We start from the raw sequence: 27,155 nt of genomic DNA, 5'->3' as shown, positions 1-27,155 counted from the left end.
TAAATAAAATGTTGCCTTTGGAATTTCTATAAATAAATTTAACTTTTTATTTTTATTTTTTTACTAAGAGGTCTTTGCTTTAAACTCAGTGGGGTGAGACCCAGAGAGTGATTAACTGAAAAGTCTCTTGTTTAAGTAAGACTGCACCCTCCATGCCTTTGTAAATGCAGCGTACACTTGAGCAGGCCACCAGCCAAAAATCCTGATGAATCGAAGTATGGCAGCTATGCTGATATATGACAAAGTACAACTGATCAAAAATTTAAAAGCGTGTCTATTCCCCAGCATGCATCAGGCCTTCCTCCTCCTCCTCCCCTTGGCTCCTCTCTCTCGCGCTCTCACTCCCATTCATCCTCTCCCTTTCTCTCTCTCTCTCTCTCGCACTCACTCTCTCACGCTCCCTCTCGTACTAAATCAAGCGAGTGGGCAAAGGCTCTCCTCCAGGAGGACAAACCTTTAAGTGCAGAACAAAATCAGCATGTTCCATCCAAGCCTCCATCATACATTATGCATGCGACAAAGTTTGGCAACAGTGGAGCTGATGTGATGACACAGCTAATCAATAAGAACCCACCGCATGAAACCTTTATAGTGGTTACTTTTTAAGGGCTCAAGTGAAGGAATTGTCTTTGTCAACTTTGGCTTAAAATATCCTTATATAGTTCCGGTACTTTCTCAGGGTCCACTGGTCTAGGTAAAAAATGTGTAAATTTTTGATGCCTTTTAGTCCTAGTCCCTTCTCTTGGAGTCCCATCTTTATTTAACGCAACGTAGTATCGTCTTCCAGTGTCCACATGTTTATATAGATTTGAGGAATATGTGTTATACCAGTTTTCTTCAAACTGCTCTCTGAATACACACTCCTGGGTTAATTTTTCCTATGGAAGGAAAAGAAAAAGCATTAAGGAGATAGATAGCCACAAACATAAGCTATTTTTAAAAGAATTACTGTTTTCACAGCTTGAAATACATACCTCCTTGCTCAATTCGCAAAATGAACCATTTCAATATTCCCAGTTTTAACTAAGTAGAGCTGTATTGCTGGGTATTACATTAAGCAGTCACAAGGGTGGATAACTATGTGAAGAAAAAATGATTCTCCAAAAGCCTCGTTGCCCAAATCAAAACAGCAACAACAAAACTGAAAACAGGTATTTTAATTTCTGATCATTCCCAAGCAGCTCACAAGACATTACTGGACTTGTGTAGGACATGAGTGCAGACATTCGAACAAACAGGCATAAATAAAGAAAACTAGAACCGTTTTGCAGGGCTGTAATTCAATTTAGGGCCTTAAAATATATATGTCCTTTCATTGTGTGGAGAACTTGATGCATTTCATTAATTTGAAAAGATACAATTTACTACCTTTGTGTGGTTTATTATTTGTATCACAGAACCACAACCCAGGACAGCTTCAAACAGGAGCACAAACCCCATGTGTTGAGATGAAGTTAGGTGAGGAAACTCCTCCGGGCTTGCTTTACTAGGGTTGTCCTCATGTCCTGTTCTACTGACGGGACCCACTGAAGACATCAACCATTCATCAGATCCTCCTGTCACAGACTCCCACTCCTTCCAGTTCACCCACTTATTCAGCCTGTGTGTACCTCTCTACACCCTTTTGGTCTAAATAGATAGAATCTTCTTGAAAAGCAGCCACCTGATAACCAGATTCCTTTTAGGAAGGACTCACACAAGTGACTGAGCAAGAAGACTGGAAAAAAGGTGGTGAGGTCTAGCATGGGTGAGCTGATGGAAAGCTGAGAAAAATATGCCTGGAAATAGTCTTTTCAGCTGGCAAAAAATAAATAAATAAATAAATAACGGTAATTGAATACATTTTTTCATAACAGGAGTTCTCACTTGAATAGCACTCACATCAAACCAACTCAGCTTCCAATTGAGGATCGATTTCTAATTATTACAAAGCCCTGCACAACATCGACTCCTGTGCATGTGTTTTACAGACGTTAAAACAGTCCTTTTAGATATATACACAAAGAAGGGAAAACAGAGACCAAGGCCCAGATGCAGCAAAGCATTTATGGCATCTAAGCCGTAAACGTGTGCCTGAACACAACCAAGACACCACAGTACAAGCTCCAGTGCCCCCAAGAAGCCCCCATCCATGGCTTAAGCCAGGAGCTTCCCAAAACCCACCATTACTGAAGCTTGCAGCTTGCCCTGGGGCTGCATGTGCCTTGGTGGCCACTTCTGCTGCTCAGGACTCAGCTCACAACCCTGTCCCAAAGTGATGTGCTTCAGCCCAGATGTTTCACTGCTGCTTTGCATGGCAAGCATGCTGGTCCCAGGGTAGAGCTCTGCAGTCCACCAGGGTTGAGGACTTGGGTCCCAGCCAGGTCTAAGCAGCCCTACACACCTTACAGGAGTCACCCAGGAACCATCCCACATGGGGAGAGCAACTCCTGTGCAAGCGAGGAGAACAAGCCAGCACCCCTCTGCAGCCCTACAAACTCCACAGTGCCTGAAGGCTTGGGATTTGGGTGTTTCTTCTAAATTCAACCTGTGGCAACTCCAGTAGGCAAGAAAGGCAGCAAGGAAGCAGCTCCTGAGTTCCCCTTTGATGGATATTGGGAACCATGTCACCCTCAGGAAGCAGAAATCCCTGACAGGACCAGGCTGCAGATGTTAAATACCTGAGTATTCACTATGGCACCAGCCATGTCCCTCTGTGGACCCGAGTGGCTGCAGCTTGCACAGTCACAGGAGGAGCTTGTGGCAGAGAAGATGACAGCAGTCCCATCCCTCGCATCGTCTCCTGCAGTTCAACCAGGAGACTACCCTCCCTGTGGGTCTAGCTGAGCAGAACATGCGGAAACACAAGCATGTGCACAGGCCGGCTGTATATAGCAATTTATTTTAGAAGCGTCTCTGACTATAACATTTTTAATGTGAGAAGTAGCTCAAACACAGCAATACTCCGTACTGGTTATAGGAAAAAGAAGCACAAATCTGTTTGCATTAAATCCTTATCTGTGGGCCAGATCATGCAGCCTCCTATCAATAATTGCCTCTATGCCCTTTGACAGACAGAAACTGAAGCAGCAATAAGTATTACAGGACCTCAGTAGCAGCAGCTGAAATTTACACACATTGCAGTAGCCCCCTTGCACAGCCTTAGTGTACAAACTATCATAAAATATATTCAGCTGCTACAAAGACTGTCTTTAAGCATAGCTTTCATTAGTGTTTTATTTTGCACGAGGTTTAAAATCACTTTGTTTGCTTTAAGGCAGAAGCAGATGCTAAGGGCTATAATACACTGGGCCTATAGGTCCATGGGGAAAGAGAAACTAATTCAAATTGTTTTCCTGCTCTCAGAAGGCAATAGGATCACATGACAAGCACTGCAGAAGCACTCCTTGCTAAAAATAGCAACATTTTAGGAATATATTTCAGTCTTGTCTTGAACTCATTAATTATTCACTTCATCTGCATTTTTTTTAGCACCATCATAAATTTCTATCTTTGCAAGAACAGTACTTCCCCATGCCCTGAAGGAGAAATTTTAAAATAGCCTGTCTTTATCTGGCAGGTTTGATGGATCATGACAGTGCTGTGGTACACTTAACTAGCAGACCTTGAATAAGGGGGTTTGCATTGCACTGCGCTCTGGATGAGTTCAGTGGATTCCAGGCTTACAAATTCAATCTTTATTTTACAAGTTTTTCCTGTTTTTACTTTTCACCCTCTTACAACACAGCTATATCTCTTTTGTCCTTCACCAAAATTCTCAGAAATTCATGTATAGACAGTAGTCAAATTCTTCAACATGAACTTGACAGAGCAATCAGGATGCAGGTTCAGATATATAGGGACATTAACAATAGGGACCATTTCCTTGCAGGGACACCTAGAAATTCTGGCTGTAATCAGAGGCCACTGGAGTAAACCAGTGTCATCGTCTTTGGATCAAGCCCTGTAAATAATGTGAGGACCAAAATCCCAGCATACCTTTCTTCCCATGCCCTGGGAGATCCTTACAATAATGGCACATCTAGTACCACAATTGACAGAAACCAGTACCCACTAAGATGGTCATCTATGTAGAATCATAGAAATCACATAGGTTGGAAAAGACCTTTAGGATCAGAGTCCAGCCGTTAACCTAGCACTGCCAAGTCCACCACTAAACCATGTACTACCACACCACTACTTAACACTAGCTTACATTCATGTTTTGAGCACACATGCCTTTAATCAAGCCAGAAATGGGCATAACACAGTGGTGAGGCTGGTCGATCCTGCCAACAAGCACCTTCTTGCCTCACCAGCTAAGTATGGGAAAAGTCTTGCTGAAAGCCAACTCTCCCAGTATAGGAAGGAGATGGTGTTTCCTGATCAAAAGTGGCTTGCATTTCCCCTTCTGGCTATGACTTTTAGAAAGTCCCTGTATGCGCAGTCAAAAAGCAAGACTTAGCCCTAGAATATAGCAATTTTTGCAGACTTTTATTCTAGCAACTGACTTCTCTATCATTTTTCCAGTGCCAATTTCCTTGCACCATACTTAATGTCACTAGACATCTTTGTCAAAGGCTGACACAAATACCAAACATACCCAACTGGAACAGCTATGGAAAGTAACCTGCATTCTTGTTAAAGGGGAGGCTGCCCGCCTTGATCAAATCATTTAATTCAGGGGCCAAATAAGGAAGTGACCTCAAAATTATATAAATCAGATGTTGCACCACGTACCACATGTTTTCTATGAGTTGGACTCGATGATCTTGAAGGTCTCTTCCAACCGAAACTGTTCTATGATTCTATGACTGTTCATAGAGTATTCCACTACAGAGTGACTGGTTCTCATTTTACTACATTTCCATGCTTTACCTGGGTTTTTTTCACCTGTTATTTAACTCAGAACATTCAAATAATTGACTTGTGCAAAGATGCACATATAACAAGGGCAGAAACCCAAGGCAGCTGTGATTCAGAAGTCTGCTAATGCCTGGTCAGTGTTAGCAGGCCCAGAATCCGTTTCCCTTCCCACATTCTCCACTATCTAACCGGGGAGAAAAATAATTATGTTATCCTGTTTCCAGGTAGATTGATTAACAGTGAGATTGTAAATTAATAAAGTACATAGTTACAGCCAACAAAACAAAAGATTTGCCAACTTGTTTAAAAATAGATATCCTTATTAATTCCAGTTAATTGGAAATAAGTGAAAATAGACAAAACACATATACACTGCCCAGAGAATGGTTTCATGACTCTAAAGAATGGTGAGACATTTGTGCTGCTTAGTAAAGCATAGTACAGCGATCTATATAAAACAGGTCAATGTTCTTTTTTTCTTTTAAATAACCTTACAGATCCTAAAACTCTGATTTATTTTGTAACCTGACAAAAGGAAACCTCTTCAGACCATCATTCCTAAAACCACAACAAATACATTTCATGTCTAGCAAACTATTCTGTTCTACGCTGTGCATAGTTTTCTCTTTTGTAAACTGCTACACTGATTCAACAGAGACACTTCACAAGAAAACACCTAATCCAGAAGTCCAAACAACTATAAACAAGAAGTATATTTGATGTAGTCAGCACTTCCTACATACCTGCTGGATGTTATCACCGTGTTAATCCACCCTGTCTTAACAAAGTAATGTTAAATATAGTCTCCTAAATACGTTAATGTAGATCCCTCATTATGGCTAAATAGTGTCAATAAAAACTCCATATGTAGTGAAGAGAACTAACAAAAAAAGTGCCCTGTTCTCTTCCAAGTGTTTTTCTTTGGAAAACACAAACACACACATTTTACATGCAGTTGGCCCTTCCCATGCTGTAATGCAAACAGCCTCTAGAACATACCACGTTCAGCTAATAATTAACACTCATCCAGAGTTGTCATAAATAAAGGTGTAGTTTAGCATTTGCTACGGTGTTGTCTGATGTCCCATGCTAAGCCTGTTAGTCTCTGGCTGGGTGGACAACCTCCAGCCACAAGGAAAATCAAACACCAGTGTCCAAGCAGTGCCACTTTCCTTTCCAAGTCAGACATCAGTGTGAGGCAAGCCCTGCACATTGAGTGTCTGACTTGCTGAATGTCACAAAGTTTTCTTTGAACAGTTTCTCCAAGCAGTGTTTTTTCAGAATGCTTTGTTTAATAATTTGACAGAACATAGCGGAAAAAAAAAAAAAAAAAAAGAAAACATAAAAGTCTGCCAAAAGGACTAGCTGACTGGTTTTTTGTGTTTATGTCAGTGCTTCTCCACGAGCACTTCAGAAAGACAGCAGGAAACCCTGTAGGGCCAGAAGAGAGACCAAGCAAATAGCCAAGCACCCACGCTGCCCCTCATATGCATTTCATATTCCATGACACTTTTTATAAGATGAGGGAAATTAGGCAAGGTGTCCTGGCAAAACCACAGCTGGGCAATTGCATTCTCCCTACCTGAGGTCACCTTGTGCTTTCACAGAGATGGAGTATTCATCTTAGTTTCTCCTCCTAAACTTCTAGTTAATTTGTATAAAGTTTTTATTATACATAAACCCCCACTTACAAAAAAAGCATGACTGTTCTGTACTGCTGCTGTACAGTTATGAGAGTGTTTAAAGATTAAGATCTTTCATACAAAAAGCTTGTAAAGTTCCCAAGACCCGGCAGAACCTGGTCCCCTTGGGAGTGCTACCATCAAAAGCTGCAATAGCTACACAGATACGGACATGGGGCTGCTTCCATGTCCTGATGAAGGTGACAGAAAAGCAGAGCTTCCTAAACAAATCAAGCAGACTACAACAATAAAATCCCATGAGACTGTCAGTGCAGCAGGGATTCCATTGCTTCTCCCCTTTGCCCCACTGCCCCTCTTTTCCTGCTCCCTTGCTCTCCACGCCATCATGGACCTCCTCTGGAGGGACCAGACTAGGGTCCAGCACTACGATATCCCAAGGTTGTTTAGAGCTTTTCTAACACAAGCTGCAGGAGGATGAGATACCAGTTAGGACTCCATCCTTTTTTAGTAATGCCAAATCCACAAAGGTCTGCTCATGCTGCTGTTGGGAAACATGACAAAGCTCCAGGGATGGGCCTCAGGCCACATAAGCTGTCACAGCACCATTTCTCTGGAAGCTGCAGAGCTTCCTTCTCCGCACCACAATGGAGCAGGACCAGGATGAAATCAACTCTTAAAAATCAAACAAGCAAGCAGGTGTGTTCCCCTCCCTTCTGTGCCAGCAGGACCGGGCCCACACTGTGCCATTTACTAGTCACACTTCTGACCTCTATTTTATTTTTGGTTTCCCTGGCACAATCAAGAACTGTAGTTGTCAATGTTATCTAAGCATCTAATTCATAACGCTTGGCTGAACCCTTCCAAGAATCAGAAAGCAAGGTGGTATGCAATCTGATATGGGGGCCGGAGCCAATTTTTAGAGAAGACAGGAGAAAAGTTCCCATCGGCTTCAATGGAACTTGGATCGGGCTTGCAATGATAAAAAGGCAACAAATATTTTAAGACACTAAAAGAACCATTTCAGGCATGCTCACATTTACTGAAAGCTGTAACTTGACCTACCCCAGCTCCCCACTCCACAAATTCTCTTCTATCAAAAGACGTGTATGTCAAACCAGGGCTGTTATCCTACAGCTACACACATACTCTTTAGCCTGAAATACGAGTTCAGCTTTTAACTGATAAGGGATTTTTAAATAAAACATGCTTTCCCTAAATACAACTAAGGTGAAGCATAGTATCAAAGTGTTTTTTCAATTTTCTTTACTTTGTTTTGTGGTTCTTCAGTCACAGAACGCTGCGTTAAAGCAGATAGCCCTCCTTCAGCAGAAAGTGCTGCCCTTTGCAGGAACAGCTAAACTCAGAAACTGAAAGACATTGTAAAGTGGGTACACACTCAGTGAGTACCCCCCAAACTGGATTTATCCATCATTAGAGAGGCACCTTATCCTCAGCTACAAGATGTCACCATAAAAACTGCAGAACGCTCAGGGCCCTTCATAAAACGCTTTGCTACAGGGGCCAAATAATTATAATACATAGGTAGTGATAAAAATGTTCACTATAAAAGTGTGTCGTTTTTTATTCTTTCAGCAAGATGCTTTGGTCAAGGACTGATGAACAAAAGCCTGCCTCCAAATTTTGTTATTGATTTTACGTAGAGCTACCTGCTGGGTACTAGCTCAGAGGACAGGGACATTACTGATCACATTGTCATTCTGGATGGGGGCCATCAAACAAAACATCACAGGCTTGTTGTGTTTTGGAAAGATCCAGTCCTCCTCACTGAAATGCCAAACATTCACTGGAGTATTGGAAACAAATAAATTGCCAGGGAGATTTTTAAATCTACAGTGCTTTGGTGGGCAGTACAGCAAAGGGTTGGTACTCCAAGATCTTTAGCCAGCAGGAGTCCATTGCATATTCAGTTTAAGTTGTTTAAAATGAAGCCCTTTAATTTCCCACCCTTTTGGACACAAAGGAAGGCCAGTATTTCAAACAGCTGCTGATGAAGAAAAAACCTTTGCCCTTTTAGACAGCAGTGCTCCTCCATGGGCAAACATTTCTCATAAGTGGTCTTGCCAGAAATGACTCTTTGGACATTTCCCCCATTCCTTTTCCCAGAGGCCATCCCACCACATATCTTTGGTGTTGCTATGCCCTGACTTAGGTTCTCAGTGATACAGCTGACCCAGCTTTTGGGAAACAGTGGAGGAAGCTGGGAGGCTGTACTTCTCCATGAGCCCACTACTCCTCACACACACATGCACATCAATGGACCTATATGTCAATGGGTCAAACTTCAGCCATGCAGTTAATTTCAGCTTTGATGAAAGAAGTTGTCAACCTGTCTGAAAAAAAAAAAAAAAAAAGATATATAATAACAACTTCAACAGAACTGGTACTTGAAGAGCTCAAAAATCAGGTCATTGGTCTACCAGGTACCAGCAGCACACAGACCTTCCGAAGAATTCAGATTCTTAAAGTATAAAGAAAAAGAACTGATGATTTTATTTAAACTTTGCAACATTTGCACACTCTAAAATGACCCAAAGGATTTTCCTGAAGTCTTCCCCAGTTAGTTTCCTGCCCTAACAAAGGCATCAGCAACTGAAAATCTCTCTTACTATGCAAAAGCAATAAATATTTACATGTTAAAAGACTGTCTTTTGATTACAGACTCTCACAGGCAGGAATCCTGTCTAGATTTAGGTTTTCAAATCGACAAATACAGTAGAGTTCTTATCTTGATCAGGGTCTGCTGACAACCATAAAATTAATTTTACAAGAGCAGGTCCAATCCTAATTCCACTGAAGTCAATGGCATTTCAACCATAACAGAACAAAGTCAAAATTTCTCCTGAGTCACAGTCACCTCCACAGTTGTGTTAAATTTGAAGAGCAAAGTTTAGCAGATTAAAGATGCACAGCCTGGACCAGACCTCAAAAGCATGCAGCATCCATACCAGAAGCAAAGTTTTTCCTCAGCAGCAGTCATGGAACATGAATATAAAATTTGATCTTCAAATCGAAAGTAACGGCAGAGGTCTGCCTTTACAAAAGGAATGAAAAAAGAAAAACAAAGGGCTTTCTAAAAGGGGGGGAAATGGATTTACATTGTAGCAAGATTTATTTCTTAAGCTTTTTGAATGCAACACAAATGAACTGCATTACTGCACATCACCAAATCAGCCTGAGCACATTCAAACTGCAAAGCAAATCTCAACCTAGACAAAATCCCTAATGAAGTCCCCGCAGGGCAGACTTTTTCTATTCTGTCTTTGAAAATGATGAATGGTAAAGTGGGAAAGAGTGCCACGTTTATATCCCACTGGCTCCTGAGTCAGAAACAGAGCACATCAGATCTTTATCTGATGCAGTGAATAATCCCCAAGCATATCTCAGTATGTCATTGCTGATGATGCTCTTTTAGCATGTCACTTCAACACAGTATTCTCAGATCAACTGAAGACACTGAACCTTTTCACACCTCTGTATCATTAAAGTGGTTAGCTCCAGAAACGTTCAGGGCTGCAGCGACTAGGGAGCTACACAACTGCAAAGAAGGGAATCTGAAGACATTCAAACTGAACATGCCCCACGCTTGCTCACTGGGTAGGACTCAGATTTGCGATTTCCAGTTATGCCCCTTTAACAACTACCCACTGCTGACAGCGCTTTACTCAACCCCTCACCCATCCCACACTGCAGCTGATTCCCCCACTGAGTGCTAGTGCTTGGCCAAACAGCAACAAGCCAGTTTAGGGAGCTAAACTGGCAGAGAAGCAACCCTACCAAAAAAAAGGCAAGCTTTCTTTAGATCCCTAAACTAGCCCCCTGACAGGTCAGATGAGTGCTGGTGTCGTAGCAAGAAAGGAAGCAGAAGCACACAGTGGAGATAGGAAACCAAGGACTGCCCTTTCTGGAAGGGGGTTTCTGCAGGATGTTAGATCACCTTGGCTGCCTCCTCAAGCAGCACCTCTAATCTCTTGTTTTTGTAAGAATACAAAATTCCAGACAACTTTAATTAGGAGAAAGATATGGACCTGCTCGAGTGGGTCCAGAGGAAGACCACGAAGATGACCACGGGGCTGGAGCACCTTCCCTATATGGACAGGCTGAGAGAGTTGGGGTTGTTCAGCCTGGAGAAGAGAAGGCTCTGGGGAGACCTTATAGTGGCCTTTCAGTACTGAAAGGGGGGTCTACAGGAAAGGTGGGCAGGGACTTCTTAATAGGCCTGTTGCGATAGGGCCGGGGTAATGGTTTCAAACTGAAAGAAATTTCGACTAGATATTACAAAGAAATTCCTTACTGTAAGGGTGGTGAGACACTGGAAGAGGTTGCCCAGAGAAGCTGTGGCTGCCCCCTCCCTGGCAGTGTTCAAGGCCAGGCTGGATGGGGCTTTGAGCAACCTGGTCTAGTGGAAGGTGTCCCTGCCGGGGTGGGGGTTGGAACTAGGTGATCTTGAAGTTTTTTTCCAACCCAAACCAATCTGTGACTCTATGATTAAAATAAGGTTTGGTTAGGATCTTGCTTTACCAAAGCTTAGCTTTATACACACACACACAGAGGCATATGTATCATTTATGTAGAAGATATTCTAATACATTCCTGTCCCAGGCATGTAGTGAGAATCCAAGTTCAGCTCAGAATTGCAGACCAAGGTAAGGAGATCACTGAGGGTTTTCTCTTGTATAAAGTTATCTTCAGACATAGTAAGCATCTGGAATGAAGTCCCCTGAGGAAAATCAAAGACCTGAGGAAAAGTGTAGTATCTATCCCACAGGACACTACTAGCAGGTGTTCCTCTTTGGTAACAGGTGTTATAATCTGTGAAATTCTGATTTAGGAAACAGACTGAAGCCTTAGTTTAAAAAGAACCACAATAGCTGCAATTTCTCACAGAGCTTTCTCCCATATTACCTATGTTAAGTGTATGGATTCACCTATCAATTCTTCCTACACCAGTACCCACATCTCAAAAGACCTTTGTTTTCTACAGAGTCTTTCACACCTTGCTGAGTGAATTGCAGTGTCTACTCTCATCCCTAACACACTGGTACATGTGCGGAACACCATTTAACAGTACCCAGCTTTCAGCAAGGCTGCCCATCCAAATTCAGAGAGAGGCTATCTGCAAAGGTGAAGTAGGTGAGGTTGTAGACAAATCTCCCCAAGTAACTAAAGTTTCAGGGCTTTTCTCAGACATACACCTTCCACAAAGAAAATGTCCACAATTACAAAGCTGTTTCATACCATACAGTGCAGAGATAAAGCATCTATGCTTCATCTGCCACCTCCCCGCAAAAATTCCTCAGGCCAGCTCAAACTCTCACTTCCTCCTGACCTGAAACTTCCTCATGATCCAGCCTAAGTTTTCTTGTAACCCATTCAAACCAATTAATTCTTGTCCTCTATTTCAAGGACTGCTTTTCTCTCCTTGGTGTTAAACCTCAATGTATTTACAGAGACCAAGACCCTCTCAGTTTTCATTCTGCAGGCTAAATAAGACAAGATCTTTAGACACTCATTTGATAGTCTTTTCATCCCTCTGATCATCCCAGGAAGCCATTTCTGCACCTGTTTTGGTTTAAATTCATCTTCTTCAACACAAGTGACCAACTGCACTTTGCAGTTAGACTGGATCCTACCAGTGTGGTGTGCAGTGGCACCAATAGAGCTCTCCCTGAGCCCCACATGTAAACATTTTGGGCACTTCAGGTCACCAAGTCCCTGTAAGGCTGCCTTCTGTGCCGAAAATACTTCCCAACTTTGCAACAATTTCAATAACACACTACTACTTTTTATGACAAGATGTTTAATGTCCCTAATAAAAACAGGGAATAAAACCAGCCCAAGGACCAATCCATAAAAATTCTACTAATAGCTTCACTCCAGTTTACTGCTTTTCAACACTCCCCATTGCTGTTCTCTCTTCACTTTTTTCACCATCTATCGTGAGTCTTCCACTAACACCAATTTAATCCACTATAGCAAATGCTCTCTTCTGTAGGTCATACCTAACACAGCCCTGCAGATTAGCACAGCCGTATTTCTCATTTCTAGAAAAAGAAATTCCTACCAAAAATAAAATATTAGGCTTGCCTGAAACTATTTACCCAGCTTCAGTAAACTCATCTTGCACATACTTCCAGGTCCTTCTCTACTCTTTCATTTAAAAGTGTGGTCCTACACCCCAAGAACAACTCGAGCTAGACTGATAGACTTCCAGCTTCCTAGGTCGTGCCCCCAGCCAAACAGGAACTATGCAGCCAGAGATCCACAAACACTCAAGACTGGAGAACACCTACATTGCCTCGGAGAGAAGTAAACTCTCCCTCGCCAGGGCTTGCTCCCACCTTTGTACCACATCTTGCAGTGACCTGAGAGGGAACCACTGTGGCTGAAGACAGCCCTTCTGCTTGGCTAGATTGTTTTCCTGTTCCCCACTTCAATTCACTAGGCAGCAACAGAAACGCTTGTGCCAGCAAAAGGGAGGTGATAGATGGTTAGAGGGAAAATAGCCACTTCTTTCATTAGTGGTGTCAGCTGCCCCTGCTCCCTTTGTTCACCACATGACAGGGAATCCCCCAGTCCTGTGTTACCCTAAGGTGCCTATCAGAAATACTGGCTAGCCCAGTGAGCAGCCACATTCAGACTATATTGCATTTATATTCCCACACGAATATACCCTGTTTGTAAAGACTCCTGTTCCCTTTTCATTTATATGGCTTAAAAGTTTTTGCCTTATATTTTAGTATACATTTCAGGGCCCCAGTGAGTTTTGTTGCAGCAATTTCCATTTTACCCCCGTGTTTCTACAACTCTAAGACATGGGCTTTTCTGCAACCTGCCTTTCTCCCATTCCTCACAGACCTTCTGCCAAGCGCCCACAGTCTCTTAAGTCTCCAAATCCTTCCCAGCAGTTTCATCCTTGCTGGGATATCATTTCCACGGGATTTCTGCATCTCTGACAAAGTTTCAAGTTTCGTTCACATTCAGAGCCATAAGCACCTTTTTTGAACTGGTCCTTTTCAGATCTCAAAGTTTGCTTTTTCAAACTAGCTACTAGGCCTGCTTCTTGCAACTCTCCTGCTTAAACCACATTTACTCAGGAAGACACCAGTCACTGTTACTGTTAAAAGACACCATCAGGTTTTCAGTCACAGGTGTGCCAAGTTTTCCTGAGCCATGCTGCTTGTGCAGAAAGCCTGACCACTCCTCACAACTCAGCCACCCTAGGAACTGCCCTCTGCCTCTCCACCATTTGTACCATTTACCAAAAGGCACTCTCATTTCAGACACAAGCAGAAGGGTGTAAAACCTGCTGCTGTAGCCATTATCTGCCCTGGGATTTAATCACTCTCAGCCTAGAAGTCAGGGAAATTGCATTTAATTCTCCCTGCAAAAATTGTACTCTGCAGCTGTCCTGTTTCCAGGTTCCCCTCAGCCACAGGCACCTGGGTGTTCACTGATAGACAGATAATCCAGATTGTTTAAAAAAAAGAAAAAAAAAAAAAAATCTTTCAACATGAAGCATATGGAATTGCTTTAGATCAGATGTGTTTAACACTAACAGGAAAGTGTGAATGACACTTCAGGCTAATTTATTTATCTAGCATATTTTTAGATACTGTAGTGACCATATACTTGGCCCAAATGGTGTTCTCAACATGCACCTTCAACCTGTTTTTTTTTTCTTCAGGTTGTTTCCGTGCACCTTGACCTACCATCTGAAGGGCTGAACAATTCCCTTCCCTTATTTGCACGGGAACATAAAAGATATTTTTAGAACACAGCAAAATGAATCCTTACCTACACCAAGCAATTTTCAGTAAACTATGAGAAATTGTCCCGTTTTTGTAAAAAAATATTCTGTTCACATGTCTTTGTAGCTGCATAGTCCTTCCAGGACTGTGGGGACGCAAATAAAAGCACAAAACACTGCAGGTGCAGCCCTGCTGGGACAATAAAGAGGCATATCGTCACCTCCCCGCACACTTACTGGGAAAACATGTTTCTTCAAGGACAGTACTCTCTCTCTTTCTCCTCCTCCACCCTCTCCCCAGTAGTTTTAAGAGCAAAAGGCAGGTTTAGTGTCCCAAAAACTTTGGGACAAACAAGTTTTCAGTTAATTTGTCAAAGGAGAGCAATTTATTACCCTGTTACAAAGCAGTCCTAAATCTCACTTTGCTGTGCACACCCTGAAAGTCTGAAATCCAGAGGTGAGGAGCCTCCCTCCCTGGCTCCAGATCTGGGCTCTTTGGCTCTGTCGGCACATGAAGTCTCTCTCTACCCTCCTCTCTTTCCAAGAGCTTCTAGCCCTCTCCCCCTCCCCTAACAATTCTACCATCTCCACTCCTGCCTTCTTCTTCCCTCCTGCACAGCTCCCCTTGTAGCTACTCCAGATCTTCCAACTCCCAATTTTCCTCCTGAGCATCCAACCCAAGATGCCTTTGCCACCTGCCAAGGACACAACGAGCAGTGGAGACACCAGCGTTTCACAGAACATAGAATGGTTTGAGCTGGAAAGGATGTTTAAAGGTCATCTAGTCCAAGCCCCCTACAATAAGCAGGGACATCTTCAACTAGATCAGGTTGCTCAGAGCCCCATCCAACCTGGCCTTGAACTTTCCAGGGATGGGGCTTCTACCACCCCTCTGGGCAACCTGTTCCAGTGTTTTACCACCCTCACCATAAAAAATTTCTTCCTTACACCTAGTCTGAGAAGAGCAGTGGGGCAGCTCTGTGTCCATGGGAGATCAGTGGGGCATGGATGCCAGCAGCAGGATGTAGCACAGCGCTCTACTGCAGGAGAGCCCAGGACAGTGAGGGCAGCTGAGGCAAGTATGTCCCATGGTCCTGTTGTGCTCGAGGTAGCACAGAACTGCTTCAGAGGACAACCTGCAGTGCAAACTATGGGCACCCCATGGTGTCAGTGCTCATCACTGCCTGCCATGTGGGTGCCAACTGTTGATATTCCCAAGGGCAGCAGTGCAGAGCAGTGCGAGGGTGGGGACAGACTGAAGACATGAGGTTGTGGGACTGATCAGAAAGACCTCCCTCACTCCATGGCGTGGCACCAAGGAGCACAGCTATGATACATTTGCTAACACTCTTGCCAGAGATGTTGGCAAGAGTCATTTGGCACTCGGGAAGGAAAAAGGTCTTCATGTCTCATCTCAATACCCTTTCGGTCCTATCTGTAGTTTGGATTTTCCTCCTCTCCAGTGACAAGCACGGTAACTGTTGTGAAACATGATGAGTCATAGCTGCAGGCTGCAAGGGGAAGGCAAGGTAAAAGGAGATCAGGAACAGAGCAAGACGCAAGGGAAAGTTACTGTCACCAACCAGTCTCCAAGACATCACTACGTAGCTACCACTGACTTCTCTGCAGTACCACATACCTATATCTCCAGCTTTCCCTGGCTAAATCCATGGGATGAGAAGGAACTTGAGAACAGCCATCCTATGTTACACGTTGCTGTCCAAGAGCAGCATGAGAGTCACCCTGCTCTTTTAACCAGAAGATGCAGTAAGAACTGCCCTCTATAACGGTGGCAAGTTGGGAAGAGTTTGTCAGGCAGCTAATTTAGGAGGAAAGCAGCACTTTGAGAAGGCCAAGAGGAACATGTCTGAACCAAGATACACTGAAACTGCCTTTACTGTTGCCTTTCATGAAAACTGGCAGTGATCACCCAACCTGGCTGCTCTGCTTTGCCATATGTCCCATCTCCAGCGGCACCACAAATATGCTGGGAAAAATCTTCCTGTGCCAAAGGTTTCAAACACAAATATAGAAGGCTAGAAGTCTTTTAGGTTGCTGATTTGATTCACATCTAGTATATTCAAATTATATTTCAAATGAAAAAATATAAGTATGATAGTGTTATAGACACAGGGCATCTATTCCAGCAGTATCAAGTGCTGCAGTACTGAATGCCTGCAGAAACACACCTGCTTAGATTCACAACGCTAATGTAGAGTAGGACCAGGTATTTCTTGGGTTGCTATTCAGTTGTGCGTAAGAAACTGGTTTTCCACCTTAGGGAAAAAAAAAAAAAAAAAAAAAAAAAAGATGAAAAAAGATGTTCACAGCCTCAGAAATATACCTGCTCCATGACAAAGCTGATGCTATTCAGGGCCCTTAGTGAAGAAACCAAGACAAAGGAACCCACCTCCGAGCACAGGCAGCACAATGACAACTTGCTGGGTCTACAGAACAATTCAACTCAGGTGACCACTCAATTCAGGTGAAAAAACTTGAACCTCAGTCTATCAGTTACCAGTCTCGAAACTAATTTCAGTTAAACTGATATTCTTTCTCACCAGAAAGATAATTCTGTGCTGGATTGTGCCTTGCTTCTGGTTCAAACTGAAACATCTAATTCCATCAGAGAACTTCATTTTCAATTAATTGCATTTATTTGACCAAAACCAAAAGCAAAACACTGTCACTTAAAAATGTCCAGCCAATTCTACACAAAAATCTGGTCTGAGGCCTGCTTATCTCGATGTTTCTATGAAAGCTGACAGTTGCTGAAATATAGGCACTAGGACTGCTAGTGTTGACAAGGCTTTAAAGCATCATCACATTGAGCAGCCATTAGAGGTTATATTTCATTGGAAGTAATGTAATTCAATTACCATCACTCTTTAGTACGTCCCATCTCTGCAGGCTGACAATAAGCCATATCATCCATCAGATTTTAACCTGAACTTTGCATTCTGGCCCTGTAGATCGCCAGTTCTCCATTATGAATGGCTTCTTATTTTTAGCGTCATTTCTTAGGGAAAAGAGGTTATCCAATTATATTGTACATCCATCTGCCTGCCTGTCTGTCCTTCCTTAGCTTTTCAACCAGTTTCAGTCAGGAGGCAAAGGTCTTCAAGAAAATTAAGTTCCTATCAGTTTTGCAACTAATCAGAGGCAGGGTAAAGAAGAGAAATCATCTGCATATCCCACTTGGGAGCGGTGAGCTATGTAATCCCTGCAAACTGACAATCCAGTGAGCATGGACAGCTAACACTGTCTCTTTCTCCATGCAAGAAACACAAAAGGCTGGGGAATTTGTGTTACTGCAGGGACAGAAGGTCAGGGAGACCCACATCTTGGACTGTGAGACACAAACCCCTACAAAAGCAGGCTCCTTTAGAACTGCTGTTCTTGGAACAATTATTTTATTAATGCAGTGAACTTAGTAATTTACAACGAATTTCTTGTGCATATTTGTTCAGCAAAGAATGTTTTGAGTAATTCACTCTGACAGTCAAACGTATTGCAAACACAAATTATAAATTGAACAGAAAAGTGATGTAACATTCGCTTTCCCAAGTCTATGCATTTAAGCTCTACCAATAACCACATTTTCTTTTTTTGAGTATGTGAAGTGTAGATTAACTGATTCATTATGTTTATCTGTTTAAACGATTACTCTTACTGATAATTATCAACATTACTGATTCATATTACTGTTGTTGTTCTGCCTTTTTGCTGCCTAACTGAACCATAAAAGTAACTCACAGCTTTGCCAGTTCTTTATCCCATTCAGCTGCTTAAGAATTGTGACTTAACAACTTACTCACTCCTCACAGGCAACTTGTTTACATCTGTCATTGCACCCTTTCCCTTTTTCTCTTCCTCTGCATCCTTCCAACCTTTTCCTCCTCCATATTGCCACTTATGTGAAATCCCTTTTCCTTGGCCTTTCACCAGTTCTCACCATTTCTGCATCTCCCCTTCTCCCATGTCCACACATTCTCCATCCCAGCCTTTCCCCTCATTCTACCACTTCTTTTTTCTGCCTCAGACATACACTGTCATGATCTGCACCTTCTGTCCTCCTCCACTAGCCTGCTCTTTGCTAAGGAGACAGTTCCCTTCCCCTTTCACACAAAATATTACCAGAAAGGCATCGTGAACCTGGACACACCCCTATAAAACCACTTCTGCTGGACCTTCCTGGTCTTGCTTCTTCACACTCCTCCATGGATCACATATATGGAAGCTGGACTTCCCTCTTACTCCTTCTGTTTTCACCTGCCCACTCAACACCATCTTCTCGTGTTTCCCCCCACTCTCACTGCTGTCCCACTCAGTTCCCTCCCCACCTTTTCCCTAGTTACCATTACTCCCCTCCGACAGAGGTATTTTCAGCTACACCCAAGCAAGCTACACTCTGTCACTTTAACTCCTTTTCAATTCTCTCTTTGCAACAGTTACACCATCAGTGGACCATTATCATCTTCTCCTCACACTTCTCACAAACCCCAGTGAACAGCCTCCCTTCACTTTACACATTTGCTTACCCTTCAAGCCTGACATCTTCTTCTTCAAATACAACTGCTTCTCTAGCCCTTGTCAACTTCAGAGGTTGATACCTTACTGCTAGAAGAGGTTGCCTTCTACTGTTTGGGGAGTTACCTGCGTGACTTCAGATTCCCCCTGCCCACGATCTACCCAGGGCATGAACCCCAGTGTACATCACATGTCTCAAGTATTCCCAGATAAGGATCACATTGCACACGCACACACACACAAAGACAGCCCATGTTGATGAGAACAGTTACCCGCCAGCTGCAGATAGGCTGGCAAACCAGACTAACTCCCACATCTGAAATACCAAGTGTTACTCCTCCCTCACACCAGTTACTCACTCCTGCTGCCATCCCTCAGGGAGCACCAGCTGAACTTTCAAGGCAAGACCACCAAGCCTCTTGCCCTCATTCCTATACTTTCTATAACTTGTATCCACTCCCATTTCTGATCTTCTCATCCACATATAGCACCCTTTACCTCCCCCTCTTTTGTCATTTCCTAGAAAGCTCTCTGCCTATACACAAAAGGCAGTGACTTTGTCTCGTTTTAGGTCTCTACTGAAAGGACACGTTTACAAATCTTACAGTATATCCTTTAGTCTTCAGTGACCAGCTCTGGCCATCAGTCATTCCATTGCTTGTTTATAAATTGTCGTCCATCTGCATTATTACTCGTTGCTGATTTTGTCACCTTTTCCCTCTCCTGTACTCGTTATACCACCCACAGGGTCTTGTTTCAAGTTAGACTGCAAAATATTTAGAGCAGAAACAGTGCTCATACAGCATCAAGTGCAACAGGGGCTTGTAGAAGCTAGCAAGTATTTTCCCACAGAATGTAAAGATCATGACTGCCCAAGGCTAGCGGGAACTTACCGAGCCATACAATTCTCCTTTCTCATTCATTCCAAGGTAGAGTCCACTGTCAACTCCTCGGATGCTGACCAAGCCCACTGCTATACTGATAAATTCCAGTATACCTATAAAATGCAGGAAAAAACAGACAATGTACATATTGTTTCCATTGAAAGATACTTCTTTTTCAGATGTGACTGATCCCTGAGTGACAAGCAGCTATTTTCAAAAGTGTTTTCCCATTCTCAGAGTTGTTTGGAGAAAGATAAAGAACAAATTAATATATCTTAAAGTACGATATTTGAATAGTGAAGCCCTTTGAGTCTCTGATAAAATGATGCATTGCAGGCAGCATTAACATAACAAATTTAAAGATTACTCTCAATCTTTCTCATCATTTCTAAACACATATCTAAAGTTCAGTCATATTCTGATTTGCACAACAAATAATACAAAGAAAAGAAGACAAGTTTTTAAGATTGCCAAAATTAGCAGTATTAAACAACCTATGAAATTTGTCTTGGAAAATAAATTCTGAAAAAATACATTTGAATCAGAATTGTGAGATAAAAACAACATTACACATGGAACCAAAAGATCTACATCCAGGCACCAATGAATTGGGAATATGGGGAAAGATTTACTCACAGTATGATCTTCCAGAGGCTTGAGAACTGAAAATCCTTAGTACAGGCCAGAGTCTCATACATTTCTGTCTAGATAGCAATCATTCTCTCTGGTGTGTTATTTTTTATTCATCTCAAATTCAAAAACTAAAATATTCTAAACCTAAGTAATAGTGTATGAATTATTAAGTCCTCCCGTGCACGCAACAGCAAGATCGCTCAGACATTTGTGCGCTAGAGATAAGGACATTTTGCAGAGAAGCACTGCTTCCGCAGAGCTCATAGGTTCAGCATCAATGTGCACGGTACAGCAAGTATCTGTATCAAATATCAGCTCCTCTGGTTCTGAGGGTTTGGGGTTTTTTTGGCAGCCTTCCCTGCAAATTGCTTACCTCTTCAATGAGGATGCAACCAGCCAAACCCTGCATAAACCTAGAAGCCTTGTGGAAGAAATGGAAATTGCTTCCTATTTGAGAGCACTCGTGTAAGACTGTAATGATCTCACAGGAGTTACCCAGCAATGTTCAGAAGCACACTGCTGCGTTACGCTCCTTTCTGAGCCACAAAATAAAGCACAGAGTAGAATTTTCAATATATTTTGTGAATTTTCACATCTAAGCACACTGTGTAACTATTTTTAAAGCTTATTGGAAACTATATTTACATGAAATAATAAAATAACAGTATAGTATGTGTTGAGCCTCATGTGGCCAATAAAAAAGCACTTTCATGGATTTTTTGAACAATTAATTTGGCATCTCTGACAAAATAGTTGTGCACTAATCAATAACAGACATGAATCACATAAATCTAACAAAGCACAAGTTGAAGCCAATAGGGAAAATTTATAGCCAAGCTAACGCAAAGATGAAATGTATTCCCTGTAAGGGACTATTGATCATTACCTTATATATTATTCAGTACTACAAACTCCATAGTCTCATTGTTTTGATAACCCTGTTTTAGGGCCTGGGCATCTTAAATTGTTCTCTACATATGCACAAATAAAAAATACTGGGAGGAAATATTTAATAACTGTGGATTTTTTTTAAGGAATAAAAACTGGTAGCATGTTGTTTATCTGGCATACATAGTATCTCAGACACAATCGATCCATTGAAACAGTTTAAACATTCCCATTATATATGGACATACACATACAATACTTCCAGATTTCTTATGAAGGCTTTTTCTGTAAAGCTTTTGCCAAACTGTCATATTACCAAGCAATTTTAACTGAGGTTAAATCTTAAGTTTGTATTATACCATACTACAGCTAAGTTAGTAAGTCTGGCATTTTTCACATCAGTATACATGTAGACTTTGATTGCTACCCTCATTTCAAATATTTGGGTGCATGCTGCTTGCGTGTCAAATGAACAAAAAAGCACTGTCACATCCCGTTGTAAAAGCAGAACATGACTTTAAGGTACTTGGCAAAAAGCATCCACATATCTGAGATCAGAAGAGAGCCTTCTTCATTTGAAGTATTCGAAAGCCTATTCACAACAAGTTTTATGTGCCATGCTGTTAAGTCCTTCAAGAGATTATCTGGGGCCAAGCATGCAGCCTTACACAAGTCTTGCCAGTTTAAGGATTGCATGATTTGGCCCAACACTCCTGTGAATATTTCCACTGTATAGTTTCTGTAATATACAGATAGTACTTAGGACCTGAACCAGATATTAAAATAGATATTCCTCTTCAAAATGAGGCTGGACCAAAAGAAAATCAGGGCAGCTGCAAACTTTAAAAGCTAGGGCCCTGTTTCTATCTAAAATGGGAAAGAGAAGATAAGGAGAGTGGAAATAACTGTCTCAGTACATGGGATGCTGAGTATCTTCTTGTCAGACACTGAGCATGTTCTTTAATGAAACCACTTCAAGGCAAAGACCTGCTCCTCCACAAAGACATTAGGAAGAAAGTTTCGGGGCAAGTTATTCCTTACACATCCACATCAGCCCTTCACACACCTTCTCCCACATGATCCAAGTTTGACCATGTTGAATGGCAGCAGGACACCAGCTCGCCCATGAAGGCCAGTCCTGCTCTCCCGCCAGGCCCACGGCAGAGAGGAGGTGGGTCGTCCACACAAAGTGAAATTTTAACTTCTATCCAGTTTAGCACTGGTGAAGAACAGACTTGCAGAAGAGTTTGCCTTGTCTTTAAGCAATGAACATCCCTGCAACTACACATCTCTGTGTTGGACATTTTCATCTTTGGCAACATATAGGCTCTCTTTGTATTGCTGGATTGAAGCAGTTTCTCTTCCACTTAGCACCCTGACACACCACCTACCAATACAGCAAATAAGCACCTCTGCCAGCCGCTTCTTTGTACGACTTCGCGGGGCAGCAGCAGCGAGAGGGGAAACGGCGGAGGACCCGCAGGCAGAGCGCAGGTCGCTGGAGCTGCGCTGCCCTGCATTTCGCAAGCGGTCATGCAGCCAGAGGGGCGAGGAAAGCAGAGCCCTTCGCGGCTAAGAAGCTGCCGGGAGGTCAGCCCGGTGATGGGGCGAGGGCAGGGGCTTCCCCGGCGTCCCCCCTGCCCCCGCCACCGGCCGGGGCTGCGGCGCTGGGCCGACCAGAGCGCTCCGCCGGGATGCGTCCCGCCTGTCGCAGCTGTCACCGCTCCGCCCGCTCCCCCACATGATGCCAATTAAGAGACGGGAGCGCAGACAACCACAGCCCCCCAGGAGGCAGCAGGGCCCTGCTTCAGTTTCAGGCTCTTACAGCGCCCTTGCCTTCCCCCCCCACCCCTCCCGCCCCAGCAGCCGCCCCGCATCCCCTCCCCTCTGCAACGCTCAATAGCGGGGGAGACTGCGGGGGCTGCTCGATGCCCTTCCCTCCCCTTAAAACCTGGCCCCCATTTTCCACTCCTGAGAGGATCAGAGCCCTCCGCATGCATCACACCCCCACCCCCCGCCCCGGTCTGCCGGCTTTCCCCGGAGACAGCAGGGCGCGGGGGGGGGGCAGCCCCGGCCCTCCGCATCCAGCAGCAGAAGGGGCGGGCGGCCGCAGGGTCCCCGTCCCCCGCAGCGGAGCCGCCCCCCGCGCCCTCCCCGGCGCCGAACCCGCTTCGCCGGAGCGGGCAGGGCGAGGTGGAGAGGCGGGAGGGCAGGCGGCTGCGCGGCTCCCGCAGATGATGAACGCAGCGGTTCCTTGTAGCAGCAGGTCCCGGGGAGCGGAGGTCACCTGCTGACGAGCTTTTTTTTTTTTTTTTTTTTTCCCTTTTCCTGCATGCTCCTATTTTTTTAATGCTGTGCATGCAGTACTTGTGCTGACGCACAGAGGCACGCCTCTCCGCTGTTACAGAGTTCCTGAATTTACAATGACTCTACTGTCTAGCAATGCCCTAGACTAAAGGAGACTGCATCAAAAAAAAAATTTTTTTCTTTTGTGACCCAGGAGAGAGAAGGCTTTGATCACCTGAGATCGCATTACGGGGGGGACCGAGCCGGGCTCTCCTGGGGAGCTTTTCTTTTAGAGATGGACATCTTGCTGCAGGAATTGCGAAATGTCAGGGCTCCCAGAACCGGGCGAGTATAGACACACAATATGGCTCGGTTTATTGTATGCAGTAGGCACACATCCAACATAGCATCACAAAAGAATTACTCTTATCTGATGTCTCTCCAGAGGTGTGTGCGTGTGTGTGTGCGGGGAGGGGGATTCCCACAGGGCAGAGCCCAGAGAGGGGTTTACGCGCAGTCCCCGGGGTTTTCTCTTTGTCCTTCTTATTCCTGCAGGAAAACTTCCTTCTGACTTGTCCCCCCACATCCACACACGCAAACGCAGGTTTCCCGCACACGCTCAGAGGAAAGCAAGTTAGCCCGCTCTCCCCCGGGCGGCTCCCGAGTTGGGATGCAGACCTTCCTAGGATCATCAGACTTCACAATCACCAAAACCTAAATAGCATCTGCTAGTGACCTCCCGGCAAACACAACAGCAATGTCACGGCACCGATACAAAAGCACCGAGATCCCCTCCCCGCCCCCAAATAAGCCGGGAGCCCAGACGCATCCCATGGCTTTTGCCGTGCCCGGTCTGCCCGACCCCGGACCTAGCAGGGGCATCACCGGCGCACTCCATGGGAGAAAAGTTATCCTGAGGGTGCATCCTGGGGAGGAGAGGACGATCAAACCGAGAAAGAAAAAAAAAAAAACCTATTTAAAGCCAAGGCGCTGCAAGGGCTGGAGGAGCTGCCCCTCGGAATTGTCAGCTTCCTACAACGGCGGCTGGAAAGCCATTTTTAAAAATAGACGCCGCGAATACTGTGGTCACCGCCGCCTTGCGAAGGGAACAGCTGGCGGCCCTCCTCCGGGGGCGGCGGGGCCCCGCGGGCTGCCGGCCCCCTGCAGCCCCGGCTGCCGGTGCGCGCAGCGGCGCGGCCGCCCTACACCTGCCGCCGTCCCCGCACCGCACCGCGCCCGCAGCGGGCAGGGGCAAACCTGCGGCTGCGGCTGTAGGTCCGCAGCTACGCACGGCATCTGCCTGTGCCAAGGAAAACGCCTAGATGCACCGTTCCCCCACTCCCCGCACTGCGTGGCTGCCTAAAACACTTTCCGCACTTTCTCTCGCCAGCAAAGCGTGGATGTTGCGCCCCCGGGAGAGCCGCGACGCTCGCTCCCCCACCCCCCATCCCCTTTTCCCCTCTCCACGGGGACCCCGGGCGGGCGGGCGGCGTGGGAGGGAGGCAGAGCTTGGAAGCAGCGTGAGAGTGTCAGGGAACCGCGGCTGGAGGGGGATGGAGGATAAACCTGCGACCATGCCAGCCTCAGCCCCCTCCCCCTCCGCCCCTTCCCTTCTGCGCCCTTTGGAGATCATCTCCTACAACACCGGCATTATCTAAACAGCTTCACAAAGCAATAAAATACAGTTTAGATATCGTTCAACATCTGGTATTAAAATACGAACAGAGAAAAAAAAAAAAACAACCACAGGACTTTGTTTTTACGACCGAATTTAAGTGCTGTCAGGTTGGTTCCCTCACAAGTTAACTCCTTCCAACAGCTGGGAGACTGGCGAGCTAACCTGGCATATTTTCCTCACCCCTCCTTAAAAAAAAAAACCAAAAAACCACCAAAGAATCAGATCATCCAGACTGTTTTAGTTACTTTTGTACATTCATTCCGCCGGGCCTTTAACAATCTCCCTGGCAGCAAAGAAGCTCCAGGCCCACTTCACTCGCGTGTGCATGTGTGTGTGCATGTGTGTGTGTGCATGCCCAGGTTCTTCACAGTGGCCGAAGCCATGAGCCCTCCAGCCCTCGCTGCTGAGTCACAAATAGCGTCCCCTGGAAATGAAATCCAGGGAATGCTCTTTCAAATTCCCTGCCAGCTCGACACGCCACACAGCTGGGGAAAGGCCGAGTTTGGTGCAGGCTTCCCGGCGGGTAACGGGTGAGCACGGCCCCCACCTGCGCTCCCTCCTGCCCGGGGGGCCGGGCACCGGCAGCGCCCCACGGCTGCGGGCGGGCGGCGAGACCCGCTGCGGATCCGCGGGCGCTGCCGGTGAATCCTCGCCGAGAAGCGAAAGCGGCTGGATTTGCAATTCGAGGCAGTTACTAGGGCAGGTAAGCGGCAGAGAAAACGAAAGAAAAGCCCTCGTTAATTTGCGTACAGGACGACAGCCACTCCCTTCAGGAAACTCGGTGAATTTTAAATTGTAGTGGTTAATGATTAAAGCCCCTTTAAACTCGCGAAATCAAAACATTCCGCAGAAACGTCCCGAGCAAAAATTCCACCACCGCCACCACCACCACCTCCCAGTACGGGTCTGCTCTTAAGCAGAACTTGGGGCTACACAAACATCGCTACCAAACACCCGGCGACTTCGGCGAGGGCTCCTGCTCCGCCGCGGTGGTGCCGCGTGTGTACATCTGCAATCGCGGAGACGTTCATTTTTTCCCTCGGCGGATCAGCCATCGGCACAAACCCCCCTCCCCGTCCGCCTCGCACCCCCCGCTGTCCCCCCGCCCGCAGTTCTGCCCCATTATTTCATCACATGACCACTAAAGGGTTAAGGATAATACCTACCAAATCTGCTGTGGTCTTGCCTGGTTCCCTGGATAGTACCATTGGGGAAGATTTCTAAATGAAATCCAGTCCTGCAGTATAGCTGCCTCCGCCTGAGGATCCCCTTTAAATGGTCCAAGTCCGTGACCGCAGGCCCCCTGGGTAGCCCACCTGCCTCAGACTGACCCAGGTGGTCACTTAACAAAACCGGACTATCCACCGGCAAAACGGGCACATTCCCAAAGGGTACTGCATCCTGCACACCGAAATAGTTCCCAACTTCACCTAAGGGAGCCATCAGAAGATTCTGCTTTTAGAGAATAAGAATAAACAATAATGATGGTGCCAAACCCAGGAGATATAAGATTAGGTATATTCCACTCCTCTCCCCTCCCTAGCGCAGTTACAGAGAAAATGTTCTTTCTTCAATCCATTAAATGCATAAATAAAAGTAATATTCTGTTTTGACTGGTACAGGTTCAAGGTCAAACCAGTTAGTCTAAGAAACCACCACTTTATACTCACACACTGACATATTTATAAACATATAGATGTGTATATCTATATAAATGCATATATCCCCAGCTCTTAGCAAGCAATACGGTCTTCAGCCCATCCAACTGTAATAAAGAAAAAAATCCGTAGTTTCTCCATTTGGTTTAAGATAAGAATGACCATAGCAACTTAAATACCTAGGCGTTATAGGGATTTTTTTTTTAAGATGCACAGGCTACGTCAGGATTTATGGATTCTGACTCCAGAAAGGCATGCGCTGTTTTTACTCTATAACAGACTGCATACATCAGCATGAATCCTGCAAAGGGGGAGGGGGGAAATCTCACGTTGTTGGCTGAG

At 44.8% G+C, this 27,155-nt stretch overlaps 1 protein-coding gene across 1 annotated transcript; it reads right to left on the bottom strand.

Annotated features, from left to right (window-relative positions):
* Positions 1 to 632: 632 nt before the first annotated feature.
* FGF9 (fibroblast growth factor 9) lies at positions 633 to 26,598 on the bottom strand. The gene is made up of 3 exons (XM_086481821.1): positions 26,322 to 26,598; positions 19,680 to 19,783; positions 633 to 878 (listed from the first exon to the last, which is right to left on the bottom strand). Exons 1-3 carry the CDS (start codon positions 26,596 to 26,598, stop codon positions 633 to 635), a joined length of 627 nt encoding a protein of 208 aa, XP_086337947.1.
* Positions 26,599 to 27,155: the final 557 nt, after the last annotated feature.

The sequence above is a fragment of the Leptosomus discolor genome, chromosome 1, assembly GCF_034619465.1.
Source record: "Leptosomus discolor isolate bLepDis1 chromosome 1, bLepDis1.hap2, whole genome shotgun sequence".
In the NCBI taxonomy this organism is placed as follows: Eukaryota; Metazoa; Chordata; class Aves; order Leptosomiformes; family Leptosomidae; genus Leptosomus; species Leptosomus discolor.
The sequence above is the reverse complement of the archived record's forward strand: the minus strand, read 5'-3'. Positions and strand labels throughout refer to the sequence as shown.

Excerpts from the sequence above, each read along its gene's own strand:
- FGF9 (XM_086481821.1), bottom strand. The coding sequence starts at position 26,598 with ATGGCTCCCTTAGGTGAAGTTGGGAACTATTTCGGTGTGCAGGATGCA. Across the intron at positions 19,784-26,321 it reads GCAAGACCACAGCAGATTTG|GTATACTGGAATTTATCAGT; the intron begins GTAGGTATTATC and ends TGCATTTTATAG. Across the intron at positions 879-19,679 it reads AAGGAGAATTGTATGGCTCG|GAAAAATTAACCCAGGAGTG; the intron begins GTAAGTTCCCGC and ends TTCCTTCCATAG.